At 36.3% G+C, this 18355-nt stretch overlaps 1 protein-coding gene across 8 annotated transcripts in view; it reads left to right on the forward strand.

The window, feature by feature from the left end:
* Tbl1xr1 (TBL1X/Y related 1) overlaps positions 1-18355 on the forward strand; it is a 132583-nt gene that overhangs the window by 95108 nt on the left and 19120 nt on the right. For all 8 annotated transcript variants that reach the window (XM_048347086.1, XM_048347085.1, XM_048347091.1 and 5 more), the window contains 7 exons: positions 2087-2189; positions 12046-12191; positions 15029-15251; positions 16008-16140; positions 16821-16962; positions 17795-17858; positions 17950-18047. In XM_048347086.1, the coding sequence (XP_048203043.1) occupies positions 2132-2189; positions 12046-12191; positions 15029-15251; positions 16008-16140; positions 16821-16962; positions 17795-17858; positions 17950-18047 (864 nt within the window). In that variant the 5' untranslated portion in view covers positions 2087-2131. The remainder of the gene's footprint in view (positions 1-2086; positions 2190-12045; positions 12192-15028; positions 15252-16007; positions 16141-16820; positions 16963-17794; positions 17859-17949; positions 18048-18355) is intronic.

An 18355-nucleotide genomic window follows, 5' to 3' on the forward strand; every position in this document is an offset into this window, starting at 1 on the left:
ATGTCATGACTTAGAACTGGCAACAGGACTTTCCAGTGTGTTAAGATTTCTTCGTACTCCCTCGGTGGTACTTTTTTCCTTTATCCTTGCACTGATGAAAGTTTTTAAAGTTCAATGTCTGAATACCGTTTGAGTTATAGATCTATATATAGAAATGGTGTTCTCACGTCATCTTTGTTGCATTAATATGAGGAAGGAAATGAAATGGCGTGTGTTAAGCCTGGTCCTATGCATACTTTATAGCAAGTACTGAGTAAATGGGAAGACTTTTCCTTTTTGTTTTCCTTAATATTCAAATGAATGAGAAATAATGTGCCTCCTAATAGGAACAAAAGCAATTAGACACACTTAAAATTTGAATTTAAAAGAAAATAAGATTATCTAATGCTATTTATTATATTATAGAAGCATCAAAGCCACCAACATTTTTTATCCTTTGCCTGTTTGCACCTTGTACCCTAGGTTTTCATATTGTATCAGGTTATAATTAATTGTCTTTGTCTCTGCCAGCTTGGAAGGTAATGGGATAAATTTCATCTATATTTTTAAGCTCTGTCATAATACTTGATTTCAAAGTTATAGTTCTGATGAAAATACTCTCTATGCATATGCCAGTATATTTTTATTTCCTTTTAATTTGTTACCTAATGCATGTAGTCAATACTTATGTGGATAATCACTTAAAGTAATACAAGTAACTGAGAATTTCACTTGACTAAAACAAGGGAAGTAGAACCATAAGTGCCTGTCTCCATGAGTTGTGACTGGTAACAGCATCCAGGTAGAATGCCCTCCCTGTACATCTAGTTCCATGCCTGGGAAGTATGATACCTAAGAAGGATGTACTTCATAAAGAGACCCATGTAGTAGAGCAGGCAGCATAGGTTCCAGTTTTAGACACCCTTTACTTCTGAATAGATGCTGGTATATGGGTTTTTTAAATAGAGATCAGTAAGCTGGGCACTGGTGGCTCATACCTGTAATCTGGCTAATCAACAGGACGAGATATGAGGATTGCAGTTCAAAGCCAACCCAGGCAGGAAAGTCCATGAAACGCTTCTTCAGTTAACCATCTAAAGAGCTTTGAGCAAGAATTTTCAGGGACAATGCCCAGATCCTGAGTTCGCCCACGATCAGCACCCAAAAAGAAAAAAAAAAAAAAGTCAGTAAAGTGCAGTCCAGCCTTTTATAAGGGCCACAAGTAGAGAAGGACTTTTAACATTTTTAACCGTTGAAGTGGAGGGGGAAAAAAGAACTAACATTTAATGTACAGCAGAAATTATAAAATTCAAATTACAGTGTCAATATAGTTTTATTGGAACATATCAACACCTGTTTATTTACATATTACTGCTTTTATAACATTATGCAGAGTTGAGTAGTTATAACAGATGTAGAGCTGGAGCTGAGAAAAACCTGAAATATTTATTTACTCTCTGTCTCTAAACAGAAAAGATTGCTGGTCTTTAAATTGGTTCCCTGACGTGAGGATGGATAAGAATAATTAGATAAACAAAAGTCCTGCCAACTTGTCCTTTTTCCCTGTGCTTAAATATGTGCAGTTAAGAGAATTTCATTTGAGTTTTGGGAACTGTTTTCTAACCTTTCTGTCTTTATACATACCTAGATATTTAAGACTTGAGCATTGTCTATTGCATGTTGCCAAATAGAAACAACACATCCCACCAGATTGTTGAAAGAAAGCTACAGTTCTTGCCTCATGGTTCTTCCCTTACTAAAGTAGTTTTTCTCCTAAATAACTAATATTGATTTTTAAAATTTGCTATGTTTTCCTAGTTGAGGAGAGTAAAAGAAAACAGCTTTTTCATGTTATCCAGTATAATTGTTAAATATAATGCTAAAGCCTTTCTTACAAGTATCTGTTGTGTTACTTTGCAAACAACACCTGCCATGTTTTGGTTGTGTAATCATTTTTACTAACCGAAGAAGCAACTTTGTTAGGGCTTATTATTAGGCAATATAAAGTCATCCTATTACATCATATAATAAAGTTTGTAAACATTGTTTACATTTTGTTTAAAATATATTCTGAGAAAATGCTTAATGACTTTTGTTTTGTTTTTAGGGTTATATCCTGTGTTGTGACCTCATGGTTTAAGTGGGAATAAAGATGAGTATAAGCAGTGATGAGGTCAACTTCTTGGTATATAGATACTTGCAAGAGTCAGGTGAGTACTTTTGTAAAGTAAATAGGCCTCAAATTATTCTATTATTCTCAAAATAATCTTTTTATGCATTTGAAATTTGTGTCAGTCCAAACTGTTGACCTTTGTATGTTTCCTAATGTCTGGACTGCTATCTTAAAGCTGTCTTTTACTGCATGGTTTAACTCTCTGACTCTTTCAAATATGTCACAATCATTTTAGGCAAATACTTGTAATAGTTCCCCCCCCCCCCCCCCTGTCCAGAGGCCATGTATACAAGTTGTTATAAAGTGACATTATTGCACCTGTTTAGAAGGAACATGTAAACTTTCAGAAACCATCATATTGGTAATGCATATTCTGAGCTCAGTTAAATGCTGTTGTTCCCAACTAGGTATTAACTGCAACTGACTATATACATCCTTGATTTGAGTTTTCATTAATATATTGGGGGTGTCTGTAAATATAGACCATTGAAAGTCATTTGTAAGTTTTGTAGATAAAGAGGTTTAGTTGTAAAACAGGGAAAATGCAAATTTACTGAGCAAATAAAATGTAAAAGCATAGGAGGGAAAATTGCTGTACATTGGGCACAGGATGGTGAGAAAGAAGGATGGCCATTGTAAGTACAGGTTATTAATGTGAAGTGGGAAGTATCACCCGTAAGTCTAGAAATGGATTTTAGAAACTATACCTTAAATTTTTACTACATTGTTTAAGCAAGTTAAGGTGTAATATAAAAAGTAATTGTAGTTGTGAGAGAGGACTGAAAGACCAGAATAGTAGTATAAGCATGTGGGACACTAAGCCCTCAATGTGTATTGTTTTGAGATTTGAATTCTTATAAGGCAGAGCTAGGTGTTCTTTCCGTTACAGGAAGGCAAACATTGCTTTAGGTTATAATTTCCATTGCTTGCTGATTTATTTCCAGTTGTAGCTCTTGTCATGAGCCTTTTTAAATGGGTGGGTGTTTTCTGTTCCCAAGATGTTTGTTATTCTCAGGATATATGAACTGCTAAAAAATAGTTCTCAGCCTTAAAGGCAGGGAAGCAGAGGTACAAGAAATTAATGTAACAACTGGGAATAACTGATTTTGAAACTTTGAAATTAATCAGTATTGTTTTGCTTATTATGCTGATAAGGCAGATCCAAATGAGGACTTCAAAGTCTGTTTGATTAATATGATTGATAAAGTAAAAAATCATAACTACAGGGATTGCTACGTATGTAACCTATGAATGCTTTTGGAAGTTATTATATAGTACATTTTGCCCAAATGGAGAAGATTTATTGAGTGAAAACAATGTGGTTTCTAGTTAAATCTGACCGTACCAGAGCTTTTAGGGCTTTTGGACAAACAAGAAGCATAGTGAAGGATTGGTAGATGAGAACAGATTATTATAAAGGCTTATTGCTATACTGAAAAGGCAAGTTTTTAGTACAAACTACTATGGCATTGCCATTGTTGGATAGTTCAGTTGTGTCTGGTTGGCTCAGCCTGTGTGAAGGTGAGCTAAGACCAGGCTGACTGGTCACTGAGTGAGTGAACTCAGATTGACCCTTTGCATTCCTTCAAGACAATATAGTTAGGAAAACAGGTGTAGGAATAATATTCTGATTTAATTTCTGAAAGATCATTCAGTCATTACATATTAACAATTCTCTGAAGTTATGTTCTCAGAGAAGAACCTTTTTTAAGTTCCATGTTTTTAGGTGTTTTAAGTTACAGTATAAATAAAGCAAGAATTGTAGTATTAAGAACTTTGGCACATACCTTTTAAGTCTCTGTTTATTGCATTAAATATGCTTTTTTATATATTAGAAAGTTTCATACTTCTTTTGTGCTGGCGATTAAGGATGCTGTTAAGTAGCAAAATACCTAAATGAGAATAATCCCTTCATTAAAATTGTAGCTTCCAACCCTGCGCTTGTGGTTCATGCCTGTAATCCTAACTATTGAGGAGGCTGAAATTTGAGGATCAAGGTTTGACACCAGCACAGGCAGGAAAGTTTGTAAGGCTCTTATCTCCAATTACCTACAGAAAAAAAAAGCTGGAAGTGGAGCTGTGGCCCAAGTGATGGCCCACTAGCTGAGCAAAAATGCTCAGACAGTTCCCTGGATCTGGGTTCAAGCCTCAGACCAGAATACACACAAAAAAATTGTAGCTTCCCATTTACATTATGATTTGTGGGGGGAAATGGGACACTAATGATATGTGAAAGTGTTCTGAACTTCCTCTTCCAGAATTCTAAAGTCTGATGTTTTGACCACCTCATACATGAAGATCTCTTAAGAAATGGCAGATTGGGCCCAGGAATGTGCATTTTACAAAGACCCCAGATATTCATAGACATACTAGAGTTGAAAAGCAAAAGTCAGGAACAGGAAAAAATGTATATATGGAGATGAAGTTGTACCAGTACTTTCTAAAGAACTGCCACTATACTGGTGTAATTATATTTGTGGGCAGGGTTCACAGGAATAATGAGGCATGTTTTTGTCAATAAAGGATGCTATGAGATAATCCATTGAAATTGCCTTCGGATGGGAAACAGTGGACAACTTTAGGAATTTTAATAGTTCTGAGAACTCAGGACAGTCAAGTTGAACTGGAATCTCATCCACAGTAAAGTTTCTAGAGTGGCATAACTCTGTGTATTTCCCATGCCTTCCAAAAGCCCTTCTTGGTTGTGATCTCTATTTATATGTAAATATGGCCACTTTGCAGTAGATTTTAGTTTGGAATCTCCTGGTCTAACCCAGAATTCATTCTCTGGGCTCCTTTGGGGATTCAGTGTATTTAGTACCATAACAAGGGGTATTTGTAGGTATTATGATTAAGCCTTTAAGAAATAGAAATTGCTTTTAAGCTCATAACTATTTCTCTTGAAAGTTTTTCCTGCCTTCCCTATAAAAGAGCACTGGATTGGATTGGCAAATGTGCAGAAAAGGAATGATCATGGTAGACAAAAGGCTCTGCAGAGATGTTCAAAGATCTATTTTGTGAAGACTCCCAGAACAGAGAAGAAAACAATATACTCAGCTATCTCATTTTCTAAAGATTTTTCAGTCAGAAAGTTGAGAAACATCTTAGGAAAGTTTTGTTTTAAAGTATGGTTCAGAAATCCTTTTTAGTACATTTGTTCACTCTTAGCAGCAGTCCATTGAGTGGACTTAGGGCATCCTACCTCCAAAGATACTAAAAATACCTAAGTTATTTAGAAAATATTATTATCTTCACTGCCCCCTCTTCCCCACAATTTCATATCTTTTAAGTGATTCTCTCTCTCTCTCTCTCATCCTCCCTACCTCCCTCCCTCCCTCCCTCTCTCCCTCCCTCCTCCCTCCCTTCCATCTTTCTTTTTTTGCTTTTGAGATAAATAGAAAATTCAGAGTATTTGACATGTGGTACCATAAGTACCAATGAATCAAGTTGATTCATTGTTCTCCCTTTAATTTGCCTAAGAATGTTAATTCAGTTGCCCTAATAACTCATACAAGCAACTGTATGTAGATAAGTACCTAGTGGTACGTGATAAGTTATATTAAAAAAAACAAACCCTGATAAAGTGTTACTTGTGTAGAAGAGCTAAGATGATTTGAACCTTTAATTTCATATGCTGTCTACCCCTTCTCTTTCATATATCACTGTGACTCCTATAGACTTCTAGTTTTGTTTTTTTTCTCTTTTTCTTTTGTGGTACTGGAGTTTGTTGTTGTTTTGTTTTGTGGTAGTACCAGGCCTCACTCTCTTACATGTGAAGAGCTTCTCTATTGATGACATCCTTGACTGTGGGATGTTAGGAAAGTGCTTATGTTTGAAAAAGTAACCAAAAGTTGCAAACATAGAAGACCCTAATTACTAAACTGAATTATTTTCTAGTTTCTGAGTACTATTACTTAAAAAAAAGAAATACCTCATACTTTCAGCCATTTACCAGTCTCTCACACCTGCAATTCTAGCTATTTGTGTGTCTCACAACAAGTTACTATTTCAAAGCGATAATATATCTTGACTTAACAGTTAATAAAAGATCACCTCATCTCTCCAGGACCCTACTTTCCTTTACTATTTATTTACTTTTGAACCTTTTCCAAAGGTGTCACATCTCCCTCTATACCTTATACACCACACTACTTTTTCTGATATGGTACTTCAAGTGTTATAGAGGATAGCATCCCTAATCTGAAAATCTGAAATCCAGAGTACTTCAAAATAGAAAAGTGAATTTTATATCGTGATACAGATAAAAGAAAATCCCACATCTGATGTCATATTATGGATCTCAGTTAAATGCACACTAAAATGAGAATACTGTAATCATCTTCAGACCATGTATGAACTATACATGAATTGTATGTTTCAGTTTGGGTCTAGTCCCTAAGATATGCAGTCCTTGCATATCTCTTGGATGGATGTGCAGGCACTCCAGAATTTGAAGTCTGGAGCACATGCTGGGTCCTGAGCATTTCAGATAAGGCACACTCAGTGTATATTTACTTGTAAAATCACACATCAATAATAATGTGGATATGGATAACATAAGTTTCTATAACACCACATAGCTTTCTTTCTTCTTGAGTAGTTGCGTCTGAGTCCCTGTAATAGTTAATAAAATGCCACCAATAAAGTGACAGTGCAGTTTCTTTTGGCTCAAAAAAGACTACGGACTAGGTAACTATCATTATGTCCTCCTACATACCTCATTCCTGGTGTCATACATAAGTAGGCTATAAAATCAGATGGGATGGACTCAGGTTAAACTGCTAATCAATAATGCACCCTTAGCCATGACCCAGAGTGAAAAGAGCTCGGGGTCTGAATGTCGGTTTATCTTACACTTTTGTGTTTGATGACCAGGAGTAGGCACTTACTTTTACTTTGATACATGATAGTTACACTTGAACATTTAACAGAAAAGAGCCATCATGGGTGCTGGTAACGTTTATATGTTTATTTTTCCACATTAGATTTTCTTTTTCATAAGCAAAGTGACTATGACTCACTTAGAGGATTCCTACTACATACTCTTACTTGACTCATTTTTCAAAAGGAGTTACTGAGAAAATAAATATTGAAATGTCTGGATTATAGGCTGGACACTGGTGGCTCAGCCTGTAGTTATAGTTATTCAGTATGCTGAGATCTAAAGTGTCTCAATTTCAAGTCAGCCAGAGAAAACCCTGTGAAACTTTTATCGTTAATCAAAACAAAAAGCCAAAAGTGGAGGTGTGGCTTAATTGATATATTGCCAGCTTGGAGCAGAAGAAGCCAAAGGAAGAGTGTGATGAGACCCTGAGTTCAAGTTCCAGTATGGGCACAAAAAAGAAAACAACCCAGAAAACTTGGTCACTCCTAATTAATAATCTTACCATTACTACTTTTTTTTAGGAATAGCCAGCATAGCAAAGGTAGAAAGAAGTATATGTAAATTTCTGATTCCCTTTATACATTTGTGTAATTTTTAAAGCAATTTGACAATCATGAAAACCTTTAAAATGCTCATATCCCCCTCAGCTACCAAGTGAATCTTTCCTAATAAAAAGATAAATGCATGCAGATGTATGATGTAAGATTATTTTGAAAGTAAGTCCAAATGTCAAGATAAGGTGCGAATAATTTAGTGGCCAAATAACTTCCTTTGTTAGAAGTTATACTGTTGAAAAATAAAGAAGTTATACTATTGAAATTAGTTAAGAAAATTGAATCCATTTAAAAATTAGCTATAGGGTTTTTTTTTTTGTTTTGTTTTGTGAGGGGCAAAAGAGAGGGATAGTGCGAAGGATTGAACCCAGGGCTTTGTGTAAGTACTGTACCACTGAGATTTGCCCCAGCCTTATATTTTTGAAATTAGGGCACAGAATTGTATATGTTGTGTATCCAAGCTCTCTACATTTTCCTCTTCTCCTTTATGCCTTTTCTAAAACCTGAATCTGGAGGGAAAAGTTGAAAGTAGATTTGAGGATAAAGGAAGTATTATTGTGATGTGAAGAGAAATTTAATTTCCTGGGCTTTTCTGCCCTAAGCATAAATAGAACATTGAATAAATCGGGTTGTTGTCTCCTCTCTCTCTACAAACTAGGACACTGTTGTCCTCATAGTTGAGTCTTGCCCCTTTTTTGTGTGCCAGTCCTAAGTCTTGAACTCAAGACCCCAAGTCTAGCACTGTACCACTTTAGCCACAGCTTCACTTCCAGCCTTTTGGTGGTTAATTGGAGATAGCTTCATGGACTTTCTTGTTGGGGTGGCATTAAACTGCCATCCTCAGATGTCAGCTTCCTGAGTAGCTAACATTACAATTGTGAACCATTGGTGCCTGGCTTAATTATTTTTTTCTTCAGATTGTAAAATGTCTTATCCATATACCCTATACCATAACTAGGATGTTCATGGTGCATTTTCTTATTCCTGTACTCTATTTGCAAATTAGGGTTGCCAGGCTTTGAAGTACTATCTCCCTTTTGAGATCATAACACCTTCCTAGCATCTCAAGGAGAAACCCCCTGAAATAAGCAGTGCAGAAAAGATCATCTATGACTGATGGACTGAGGGACACTCTCTTTCTCTTCACCTCTCTTCTGTCAGCTGAAATTTCAATTACCTCACAAGTGTTACATGGGTGCTATTTATGTCAGGTATGCTCTTACCTCTGAAAAGAAAGGATGCTGTTTTTAAGTAAGCATGCTAGACATTAGCAGTTTTCAGACTGATGCAAATTGAAAACTTCAGAAAAGTACTTCCTACAAATATATTTACAGATGAAGAACATCTAAAAAATTTGTTGTATTAAGACTTTGTCAAGTTTTACATTGCTTTTCAAGGAAAACTCAAGTTACATGCTTCTTCTATAGTCAAAGATCGGACAAAACAGATTCTAGAAGAGGGTAATCCTAATTGAACAAATGCTTATTGAATTGCTTGCCAATTTTTATATTAGTATTATGGAATTAAATAGATTTCAACTCTTAGGCAGCCCAGTGTAGTCGGTATGTGTGCATCATGAACACCCAGCTATAGTCAGTGTGCATGCATCATGAACACCAGGTAGATGCCCACAGTGTGCTATTTGCTGTCCAAGGATCAGCATGGTAGAAGCTGATTAGCCCTGTGGGAATAAAAGGCCTCATGTCTATTCATTTGGGGGAGAAGAACAAAAGAACAAGGCTCAGCCACATGTTGTCTAGCATAGCATATTCAAGATGTAACCTGTAGTTTGTCATCATATAAGTTTTAGATGTGCACTATGAAGAAGGCTACTATGAGATGTGGGTTTGGGGAGATGAGATTCTTGAGATATAAGTAAGGCCGGATTCAAAAATCACTATGCTATATGTCGAAATGCATTAAGAAGGCCATAGGGATCATATGATGAGCTTCATTTTATACATAGTAGTCTAGCAGTAGTTTGGCAGATATACTGGATGTGGGAAGGAAGAAAGGATCCTCAGGCAGCTAAGATTGTCCAAGCAGAGTTTGATGGAGACTACTAAACTCAGTTTCTAGCAGCCAAGGATAGATGATTAGAGACTAAAGATAAGGAGGTGGAATTTGGAGATTGAATGATACCATCTGGCAAATGGTTGGATATCAGAGGCAAGAAAGGTGGAAGTCAGTAGGACTATGACTCTGAAGTTTCCAATGATAAAAGTTTGGGACAAAGAAAAGAGATAAATGTTTTGAATATGATTTTTGACCTGCCATGTAATGCTGTGATAAAATAAAAACATTGTAGTTAAATTTACCATTCATTTAATCCGAATGTGTAAGTGTCAATCTTCTCAAGGTGAACATTAATGAGCAATGTTAAAACAATACCAGTGACTTGGCCCAGATGTTTTCCTTGTTATCTGAGAACACTCACTGAACACTTTGGCAATGCCTTGAGGTGCACGTAAGCACCTGGGATAGCTGTGTACAGCACTCAGCTAGAAATAGCAGTACAGTTCCACCTGCAACTCCAAGATATACTTAGTTACCTTATTATTTTGAGCTTAAATCTATAAGCAAATTCAATAGAGTCTAAACATAACAGTTTTACCTATTAAATTGTACCCAAGAATGGAGTATATAGAAATTAGCAACGTTGTGTACATTCAATAAATTTTAAGTGAGTCAGAAGAACACTTTTGAAACCCTGGCACCAGGTATAGCTATTAACATGCTATTGTGTTCCATGCATTGCTTATTTCACTTTGTAAGACCCTGAATTGAGAACAGAACTGTGAAGTACCCTTATTCTGTCAGGAAGTAGGAGCTTCATCTCAAATCTTAACTGTCCATGACCAAATGTTGACTTTTCTGGGGAAACAGCAGAATGTCTCTGAATTTGAATTCTTACTCTCTTCATATTTCCTATTAATCCAGATTGCCATGTAATAAAATAGTAGTGTGTTTATGGCCTCTGGTGTGGGTCCTACAGAAATGATATTTTGGTTCTCCAAATATTCTTAAATCTCTAAGCCATTTACAGCTCTTTGACTTCTCCCCTGTTTTTGATTACTGAAGTTATTTAGGGAATGATATGAACTGAAACAATAACTTCCACTACCACCACTTGTGGATTTTCATTGCCATCCTGTACCCTTTTCTCTCCATCCTCTCCTGGCAAGGAATCTAGTTACAGTCAAGGAGTTGCTGATTTCCTGGTATGATAATTTAAAATGAAGATTCCCCCCAATTATATTTTGTGAGCTCAGATTAATCTGGAAGCTATAGCTGTATGTAATCATAATCTTGTCTATGGGTTACATCAGGTGACTGCATCTTTTACTTCTTACCCCTCCCACTCAAGGTAAGTAAAGATAAGGGAATGGTCAGGTGGTCCACAGAAGAAAGAAGGGAGCTGTAAGAAAAATTAATGTAGGTGTGCTTTGACTATCAATAAAGTGATTAAAATACTTCTCAGCTGTTCATGCTGTTTGTGAACCACAGTATTTTACTATAAGACTGTTCATGGGTGCTAGGAGCCTAAAACTAGAATGTAAAGATAGCATGTACTAAACACTGAAAAACTAGGATAAAACAGGCTGCATAACAGATTTGTTAGGCATGTTAAATAAGCTTGATAAAGAATCCAAATGTAATCACATTCATTTACTTAATGTTGGCAATTTCTTCACATTCTATATGACATGTACAATTTGAATAGTTTTAAAATATTACACCAATTTTTAGTGATAAACATGATATTGTGAAATAAAATAACTACATTTGTATCTATCAACTTACAATTAATTACTTTGCAGTTGAGCTATTCTTCCATTTTAAAAAGAAAGACAAGGTTTTTGTTATGTGAGTGTTATGGTTTTAAAGGTTTCAAGTTAAAAGTAATTGAAGGAGATGGAGAAACTGGTTTTTCCCTACTTTTTTTCCCTAAGGAGTTCATAGATGAGTTAGTACAATGTGACAAGCAATTTTTTAAAGTCCTCATACATTGAAGTAGCATATTAAGCTGGACACTAATGGCTCATGCCTGCAATCCTAGCTACTCAAGACACTGACAGGATATCTGTTGAAAGCCAGCTTGGGCAGAAAAGTTCCTATGACTCATCTCTAGCCAGCAAAATACTAAACTGTAATCAAATTGAGGTGTGATCAAGTGGTAGAATAAAGGCCAAGCAAGAGGAGAGTGAGAGAAGGAGTGACATTGTCACAAAAGAAATCTACTCTTTACCTAACTTATACAATGTAACCCTCTGTATATCACCTTTATAAATAACAAAAAAAAATTTAAGCCAAGCAAGAGCTCCAGGTATATGGATTGATTTGTTTAAACATCCCTGCTGTCTAGAATTTCAAATGATGAGTTGAGGGATTTTGTTTTTGCTGCGTCACTGTTGGCTTTAGGAAAATAAATTTTCATTTCTTTTTGCTTTTAGGATTTTCTCATTCAGCATTTACCTTTGGTATAGAAAGCCATATAAGTCAGTCTAATATAAATGGTGCCCTTGTCCCACCTGCTGCATTGATTTCTATCATCCAGAAAGGTCTACAGTATGTAGAAGCGGAAGTTAGTATTAATGAGGTAAGGCAGACATTTCTCAATTGCATTCTTCAATTAGTGCTCTCATTTGTTTGCTTGTTCATATCTGACTTGAGCTCTACTGGTTACTAAAATGTTATTTCTAATGTATCAGGTCACATCAGTAAGACATTGGCTTCCATGTGGAAGGACTGTCAGTGGTCATAAATTACTTATTTGTTCATTGATTCGAATATAAAATACTTTAATTAGCAGTACAGCATTTTGCCCTGGAATGTTGAAGCTGAATGGGGGTGAAATTTTGGAAATTCATCATGTTTAGAGGTATCTGCATTATGGAAACCAAATTTATAATTAAGGCCAACTCTTGACACATGCTTATCAAAGTTCCACATGGAAGCAATTTGTTCAGTTCATATGTTTGCACACTGAGACACACAAGCAGAATCCTACTTGTTCCTTGATTTTAACCATTTAATTGGAACACAGCAATACATACTCATTTCTGTGTTATGAATTACATCTGCTTACATTCTCTACTGCATATACCCGTTGCAAATCTCTAGTCTAGCATAAAATGTTTCCTTCTGTATTCATTTGAGAGATTAGCATGTCCCCCTACTTTTGTAATAATTTTACCTGAAACATGTATGATTTCTATAGCAACATTTGTCACTGTAATTACAAATTAATAAGATTGATTTAATTATTTTTAGGTCTCTTCATTTTTGAGATTGAAAAGTCACTAAATATGTCCTTATTATGTGTGGTTTTTGTTGTTTTTGTTTTGGCAGTCCTGGAGCTTGAACTCAGAGCCTGGGCTCTGTCCCTGAGCCTCTCTGTGTTCAAGGCTAGTGCTCTACTACTTGAGCCACAGCACCACTTCCGTTTTTTCCTGTTCATGGGTACTGAGGAATCGAATCCAGGGCTTCATGCATGCTAGGCAAGCACTCTACCACTTTGCCACATTCCCAGCCCTTCTTGTTGTGTTTAACTGCTTTTCTTTTTCTTTTCAAAGTATGCACAGGGTGATAAGCATGTGCCACCCCTGGTTAGAGGTGAACACTCAGTGTTCCTGAGTTTAAACATAAAATAATTGGGCGCTGGTAGCTCACACTTGTGATCTAGCTACCCAGGAGGCCGAGATAAGTGAATCTCAGTTCATAGCCAGTCTGGGCAGGAAAGCTTGTGAAATGAACTACCAATTAACTATCAAAAAAAAAAAAAAGAAGAAGTGGAGCTGTGACTCAAGTGGTGGTGTTATCCTTGAGCACAAAAGCACAGGGACAACACCCAGGTTCTGAGTTCAAGCCCCAGGATCAGCAAAAAATTATATATATTCCACAGTGCATCTGGTTAGTTTTAGTATTTTGTTAACTACTTGACTTACTGTCTTCGATTTCTCAAATATTCTCAAATATTTTATTGTTGGGGTCATTTAGATTGATGTGCTTGCTGTGTTTCTGTAACTCAGTGTACTCTGCACCACTCCACGAGACAACACACCCCATGTACAACCTCCCACCACTGTATGTGCCTCTTTACCTCTCTACAGCACTCACCCACCACACCACACCACTGAAGATTGTCAGTATTGCATGCTAACTAGTTTAAGTGAATTCAGGTCCCTATTCATTTGGAATGTTTTTATTTATATCTAACTATTTCTGTTGCTGTGTCTTGTTGCTTGCTGGAGAATTTCATTGTTATCCATGAGCTTCCTAATGTTAAACAAGTCTAATTTTGGAAATTCTGCCAATTTCACAAAACTAAAGGAGCGGAGCCTTTCCTAATTGCTAGATCCTGAGTCTCCCTTCAGATAGAGTGATTCCATAGTTTTGAGTCATGCACCTCACCCCTTACATCCAGGGATCTAACCGTGCCAGAGAGCAAGCACTATATGTAGCACTTCACTGCTGAGGCTCTATGTTCTAATAAGCTCCCAGGTTATGGTGGTTGTTGTTTGTCCTTTGTCCTTTATACTTTGAAGTTAAGAGGTCTCAGCTTCCATGATTAGCCATGTAACTTCATCAAGTCTTCAACTCTTACTTGGATCCAACATAGCAAAGTAAGATGATTAAGTGGATTTCATAATGTCTGAAATTTGTTTCAATATTTTAATCAAATTACAACAGACTTTTGATGCCAACAAAGCTTTTTTAAAAAAACAACTTCTTAATTCTTTAAAAAAAAAATTTTCCTTTATTGTCAAAGTGAAATAAAGAGGGGTTACAGTTTCATATGTAAGGCAGTGAGTACATTTCTTGTTCATCTTGTTACCTCTTCCCTCATTTCCCCCCCATTTCTTAATTCTTTTTTAAGAATGATAGTCACCCCTCTATGTTTGAGGATTATTTACAGAACCCTTCACCTCTTTACAAATCTCCCAAGTCTCCAAATGTTCAATTCACATACATGAAATAGTATATTTGCATAGGCTACACACATCTTTATATTTCCTTTCCATCTCTAGATTAACATAATAACTTGATATGCTGTAAAAATGTTACTTTTGATCCAATTGTTCGTATGTGAATACAGGGACTGACTGGTGATGTGAAGCCAAGCATGTCCTTGTTGTATGACCTATTCCATATTGTCGCTTTTCATTGTTAGAATTTAGAATCTAATAAATTGTTATCCAGGCCTAATATTTAACAATGTAAATAAATGAAGAGGAAAATTTGAACTACCATTTGTTGTTGCCTTGTCAGGTTTCCTATTTTTTTCCCTTCTCTCTTTCTTACATGATTTCAGAAAATGATTGATCTAAATAAGAAGTGTTTTTCTTAGAACAAAAGTCGTCATTGTTTCTGTTGGTAAAATACAAGTAATCTTAAATGTTAACTTTGATTTTCTTCTCAATTTTTCAAATCTAGGATGGTACCTTGTTTGATGGTCGACCCATAGAGTCTCTGTCCCTGATAGATGCCGTAATGCCTGATGTAGTACAAACAAGACAACAAGCTTACAGAGATAAGCTTGCACAGCAACAGGCAGCAGCTGCTGCAGCTGCTGCAGCTGCAGCTAACCAACAAGGTTCTGCGAAAAATGGAGAAAACACTGCAAATGGGGAGGAGAATGGAGCACATACTATCGCAAGTGAGCTGAGGACTTTTAGGACTCTTTTCCAGGGGAAATATTTTGTTCTACTCGAATGTCCCGTCTTCTAAGCTGAAATAACTTTATATGTTTCTTGGTTTTGTTTTTTTTTTACCATCTTGTTCCCTTTGTAATGTACAGTTCAGATTTTTATTCTTAAGGCTCCACAAACCTAGGTTTACTTTATTGACTTTATTTTCCTTTCCTATTCTTCAGTGAAGTTTTGTATTTATATTTTATTTCTAAGTAAAATGTTTTAGATTGGTTATTTGAAAAAAGCAGTAAAGCTCTGACATACATTATTTAGTATATAAAGGTGACTAATGTCATATGAATGATATCAGCAACCCCTACTGGCAGAAATTCAGAATAGTATTGCTATACATTATATTTAATTCAAACAATTTTGTCTTTTAACCACATTTAGGCTTAAACTCTCTTAGTTCTCTCTCTCATATCCTTCACTCCCCTAAAGTCACATACATATTTTTAAAAATAGTATGATTTAGTATAAAGTTAGGATTTTATTTCTATATGAAAATACTGTGTTGTTGTGTTCAAGTTAATCTGACATAGTTTGTCTGTCCATTGGTCCATCCATCTGTTCGTCGGTCTACCTACCTACCTACCTACCTACCCACCTACCTATCATACTGGGTATATATTATAAAGTGATGCAGAAGTATTTGATGATTAAGAACCACCCTCACCCCCTGACAGCATTACCTAATGTTTTCACTTTTTCTCATGGTGCAGATAATCATACTGACATGATGGAAGTGGATGGAGATGTTGAAATTCCTCCTAATAAAGCAGTTGTGTTGCGGGGCCATGAATCTGAAGTTTTCATCTGTGCCTGGAACCCTGTTAGTGATCTCTTGGCATCAGGGTATGTTTTAAAATGGTTGGTGGGGGGGCTTGTTTGTTTTTGCCTTGTTTTCTTTCAGAAGGTCATGCTCTGTATCCCAGGCTAGACTTGAAATCATGATCTTTCTGCTTTAGTCTCATGAGTGCTGGGATTACCAGCATACTCCACCACGCTTGACTCAAGTACCTTTAAAGAATATTTTATGGAGCTGTTATATACTCGATTTACTTATTACATTTCCCATTTGTTGTTGTTCCCTTGAGGTCTTTTTGCTTCAGGAAACCTTTATACCTTCATGAAATAATTTTAGAATTACTTCAAGAATGCTTAGCAGGCTGGGAAGATGGCCTAATGCTAGAGTACTTGCCTAGCATGCATGAAGCCCTGGATTCGATTTCTCAGCACCACATGCACAGAAAAAGCCAGAAGTGGCGGTGTGGCTCAAGAGGTAGAGTGCTTGAGCATAAAGAAGCCAGGGACAGTGATCAGGCCCTGAGTCCCAAGCCCCATGACTGGCCAAAAAAAAAAAGCTTGCTTAGTGGTCCCAAAAGGCAGAATGGGAAAAAAATATTTGAAATAGAAATCTTGCTAGTCTACTATTTTTTTTTTTTTACAATTTATAATGAGGTATAAATATATGGCTTTGATTCTGCGATACTGGAAATGCCACAAGAAGTTAAAATACATTGCATACTTTTTAGGTCTGGAGACTCAACAGCAAGAATATGGAATCTTAGTGAAAATAGCACCAGTGGCTCCACGCAGTTAGTACTTAGGCATTGTATACGGGAAGGTGGGCAAGATGTACCAAGCAACAAGGATGTAACATCTCTAGACTGGAATGTGAGTATCCTCTTCTTGGTTGAGTGGTCTATGTAAGAAAACATCTAAAGCTTACGGTTTAAAGACAACTTTGCTTTGCGCAAAATGTGGAAATAAAATAATGTTTGGCTTCAGAATGATTCTACATCTTCAGGCAGAGCCCCAGATGATTTCCAGATCCTAGCCAGACTGAGTCTGTAGTTCCTAGAACCAGTAACTGCTTACACTTGCATGTACAGCTCAATGGCATGAGCATTCCAAAATAGGTAACTTTATTTTGAATGTCCATGTCCAAAGCAGCAAGAAAATGCTGCATATCTTCTGTATCTCCTGTAAGGCTTAACCATCCTAGTGATGGTTCATTGCTGTCTGCCTTTGTTTCTGTTTTGTTTCGGGGGATCTTTTTGCCTGCCTGATCGTGGGAGTTGAACTAAGGGCATGTTAAACTATTAAAAAGTTCTATTCAGAGTTAATATTTTGGAAGGTGGTGCTACTAGATGAGTTCTAGTAGATCATTCTAAAGTAATGATTCTTGGTGTCATGTCTAATCCACCAATCTGCTTCCCTCCTTAGTTATGTGTATTTGTGAGTGTCCAAACTAACATAAATAATGGGCATGCTTCAGGGTGATGATGTCTGTCCTCCCCAGAGCAGTTAGCTATTCTTCATCATTAAAACTAGGATATCAGGCTTATGTCAAACACTAGCTTTAAGGCTACTTTTTCTAGGCCTTTGATACATGCAGAGATGAAATTGATCAGTTTTGTGGTAGAGGATTTAAAAAGTATTCTATGCCTTGGATTTCAACAAGTACTTCATTAGCAGTTAATTGGCTAATGTGCTTTCCTGACAGAGTGAAGGTACCCTTCTAGCAACTGGTTCATACGATGGATTTGCCAGAATATGGACTAAGGATGGTAAATGAAGCCGTTTCCTTTTACTTTGTTGTTGATCCAGGTTAAGCAATTCAAAGTCATTCTAAAAGTTTTCTTTCTTTTTGGTGTTTAGGTAATCTTGCTAGCACTTTAGGGCAGCATAAAGGCCCTATATTTGCATTAAAATGGAATAAGAAAGGAAATTTCATTCTGAGTGCTGGAGTAGATAAGGTAAATGAACATTAAATTTTATTCTGTAAAGGTTAATGTGTTGATAGTGTAATTGAAAGTAATTTTTTCCTGCCAATCACTTAAAACATAACATTCATATTTGGGGAATTGAAGTATGAGTTTGTGGTAGTAATAGAAATACTTCAAGTAAAAAATTTTTTTATTAATTACTTGCAACCTGCTCATCTTGTCTTTGGTCCTTCATCTTTTATTTGTGACACCACTCCTCATTTTGGTGGGTTTTGAACCATAATGAAATGTCACACTTCTTGCTCATGTATCTCATCAGTGAGTGTGGCAAATCCCAA

The sequence above is a fragment of the Perognathus longimembris genome, chromosome 5, assembly GCF_023159225.1.
Source record: "Perognathus longimembris pacificus isolate PPM17 chromosome 5, ASM2315922v1, whole genome shotgun sequence".
NCBI lineage: Eukaryota > Metazoa > Chordata > Mammalia > Rodentia > Heteromyidae > Perognathus > Perognathus longimembris.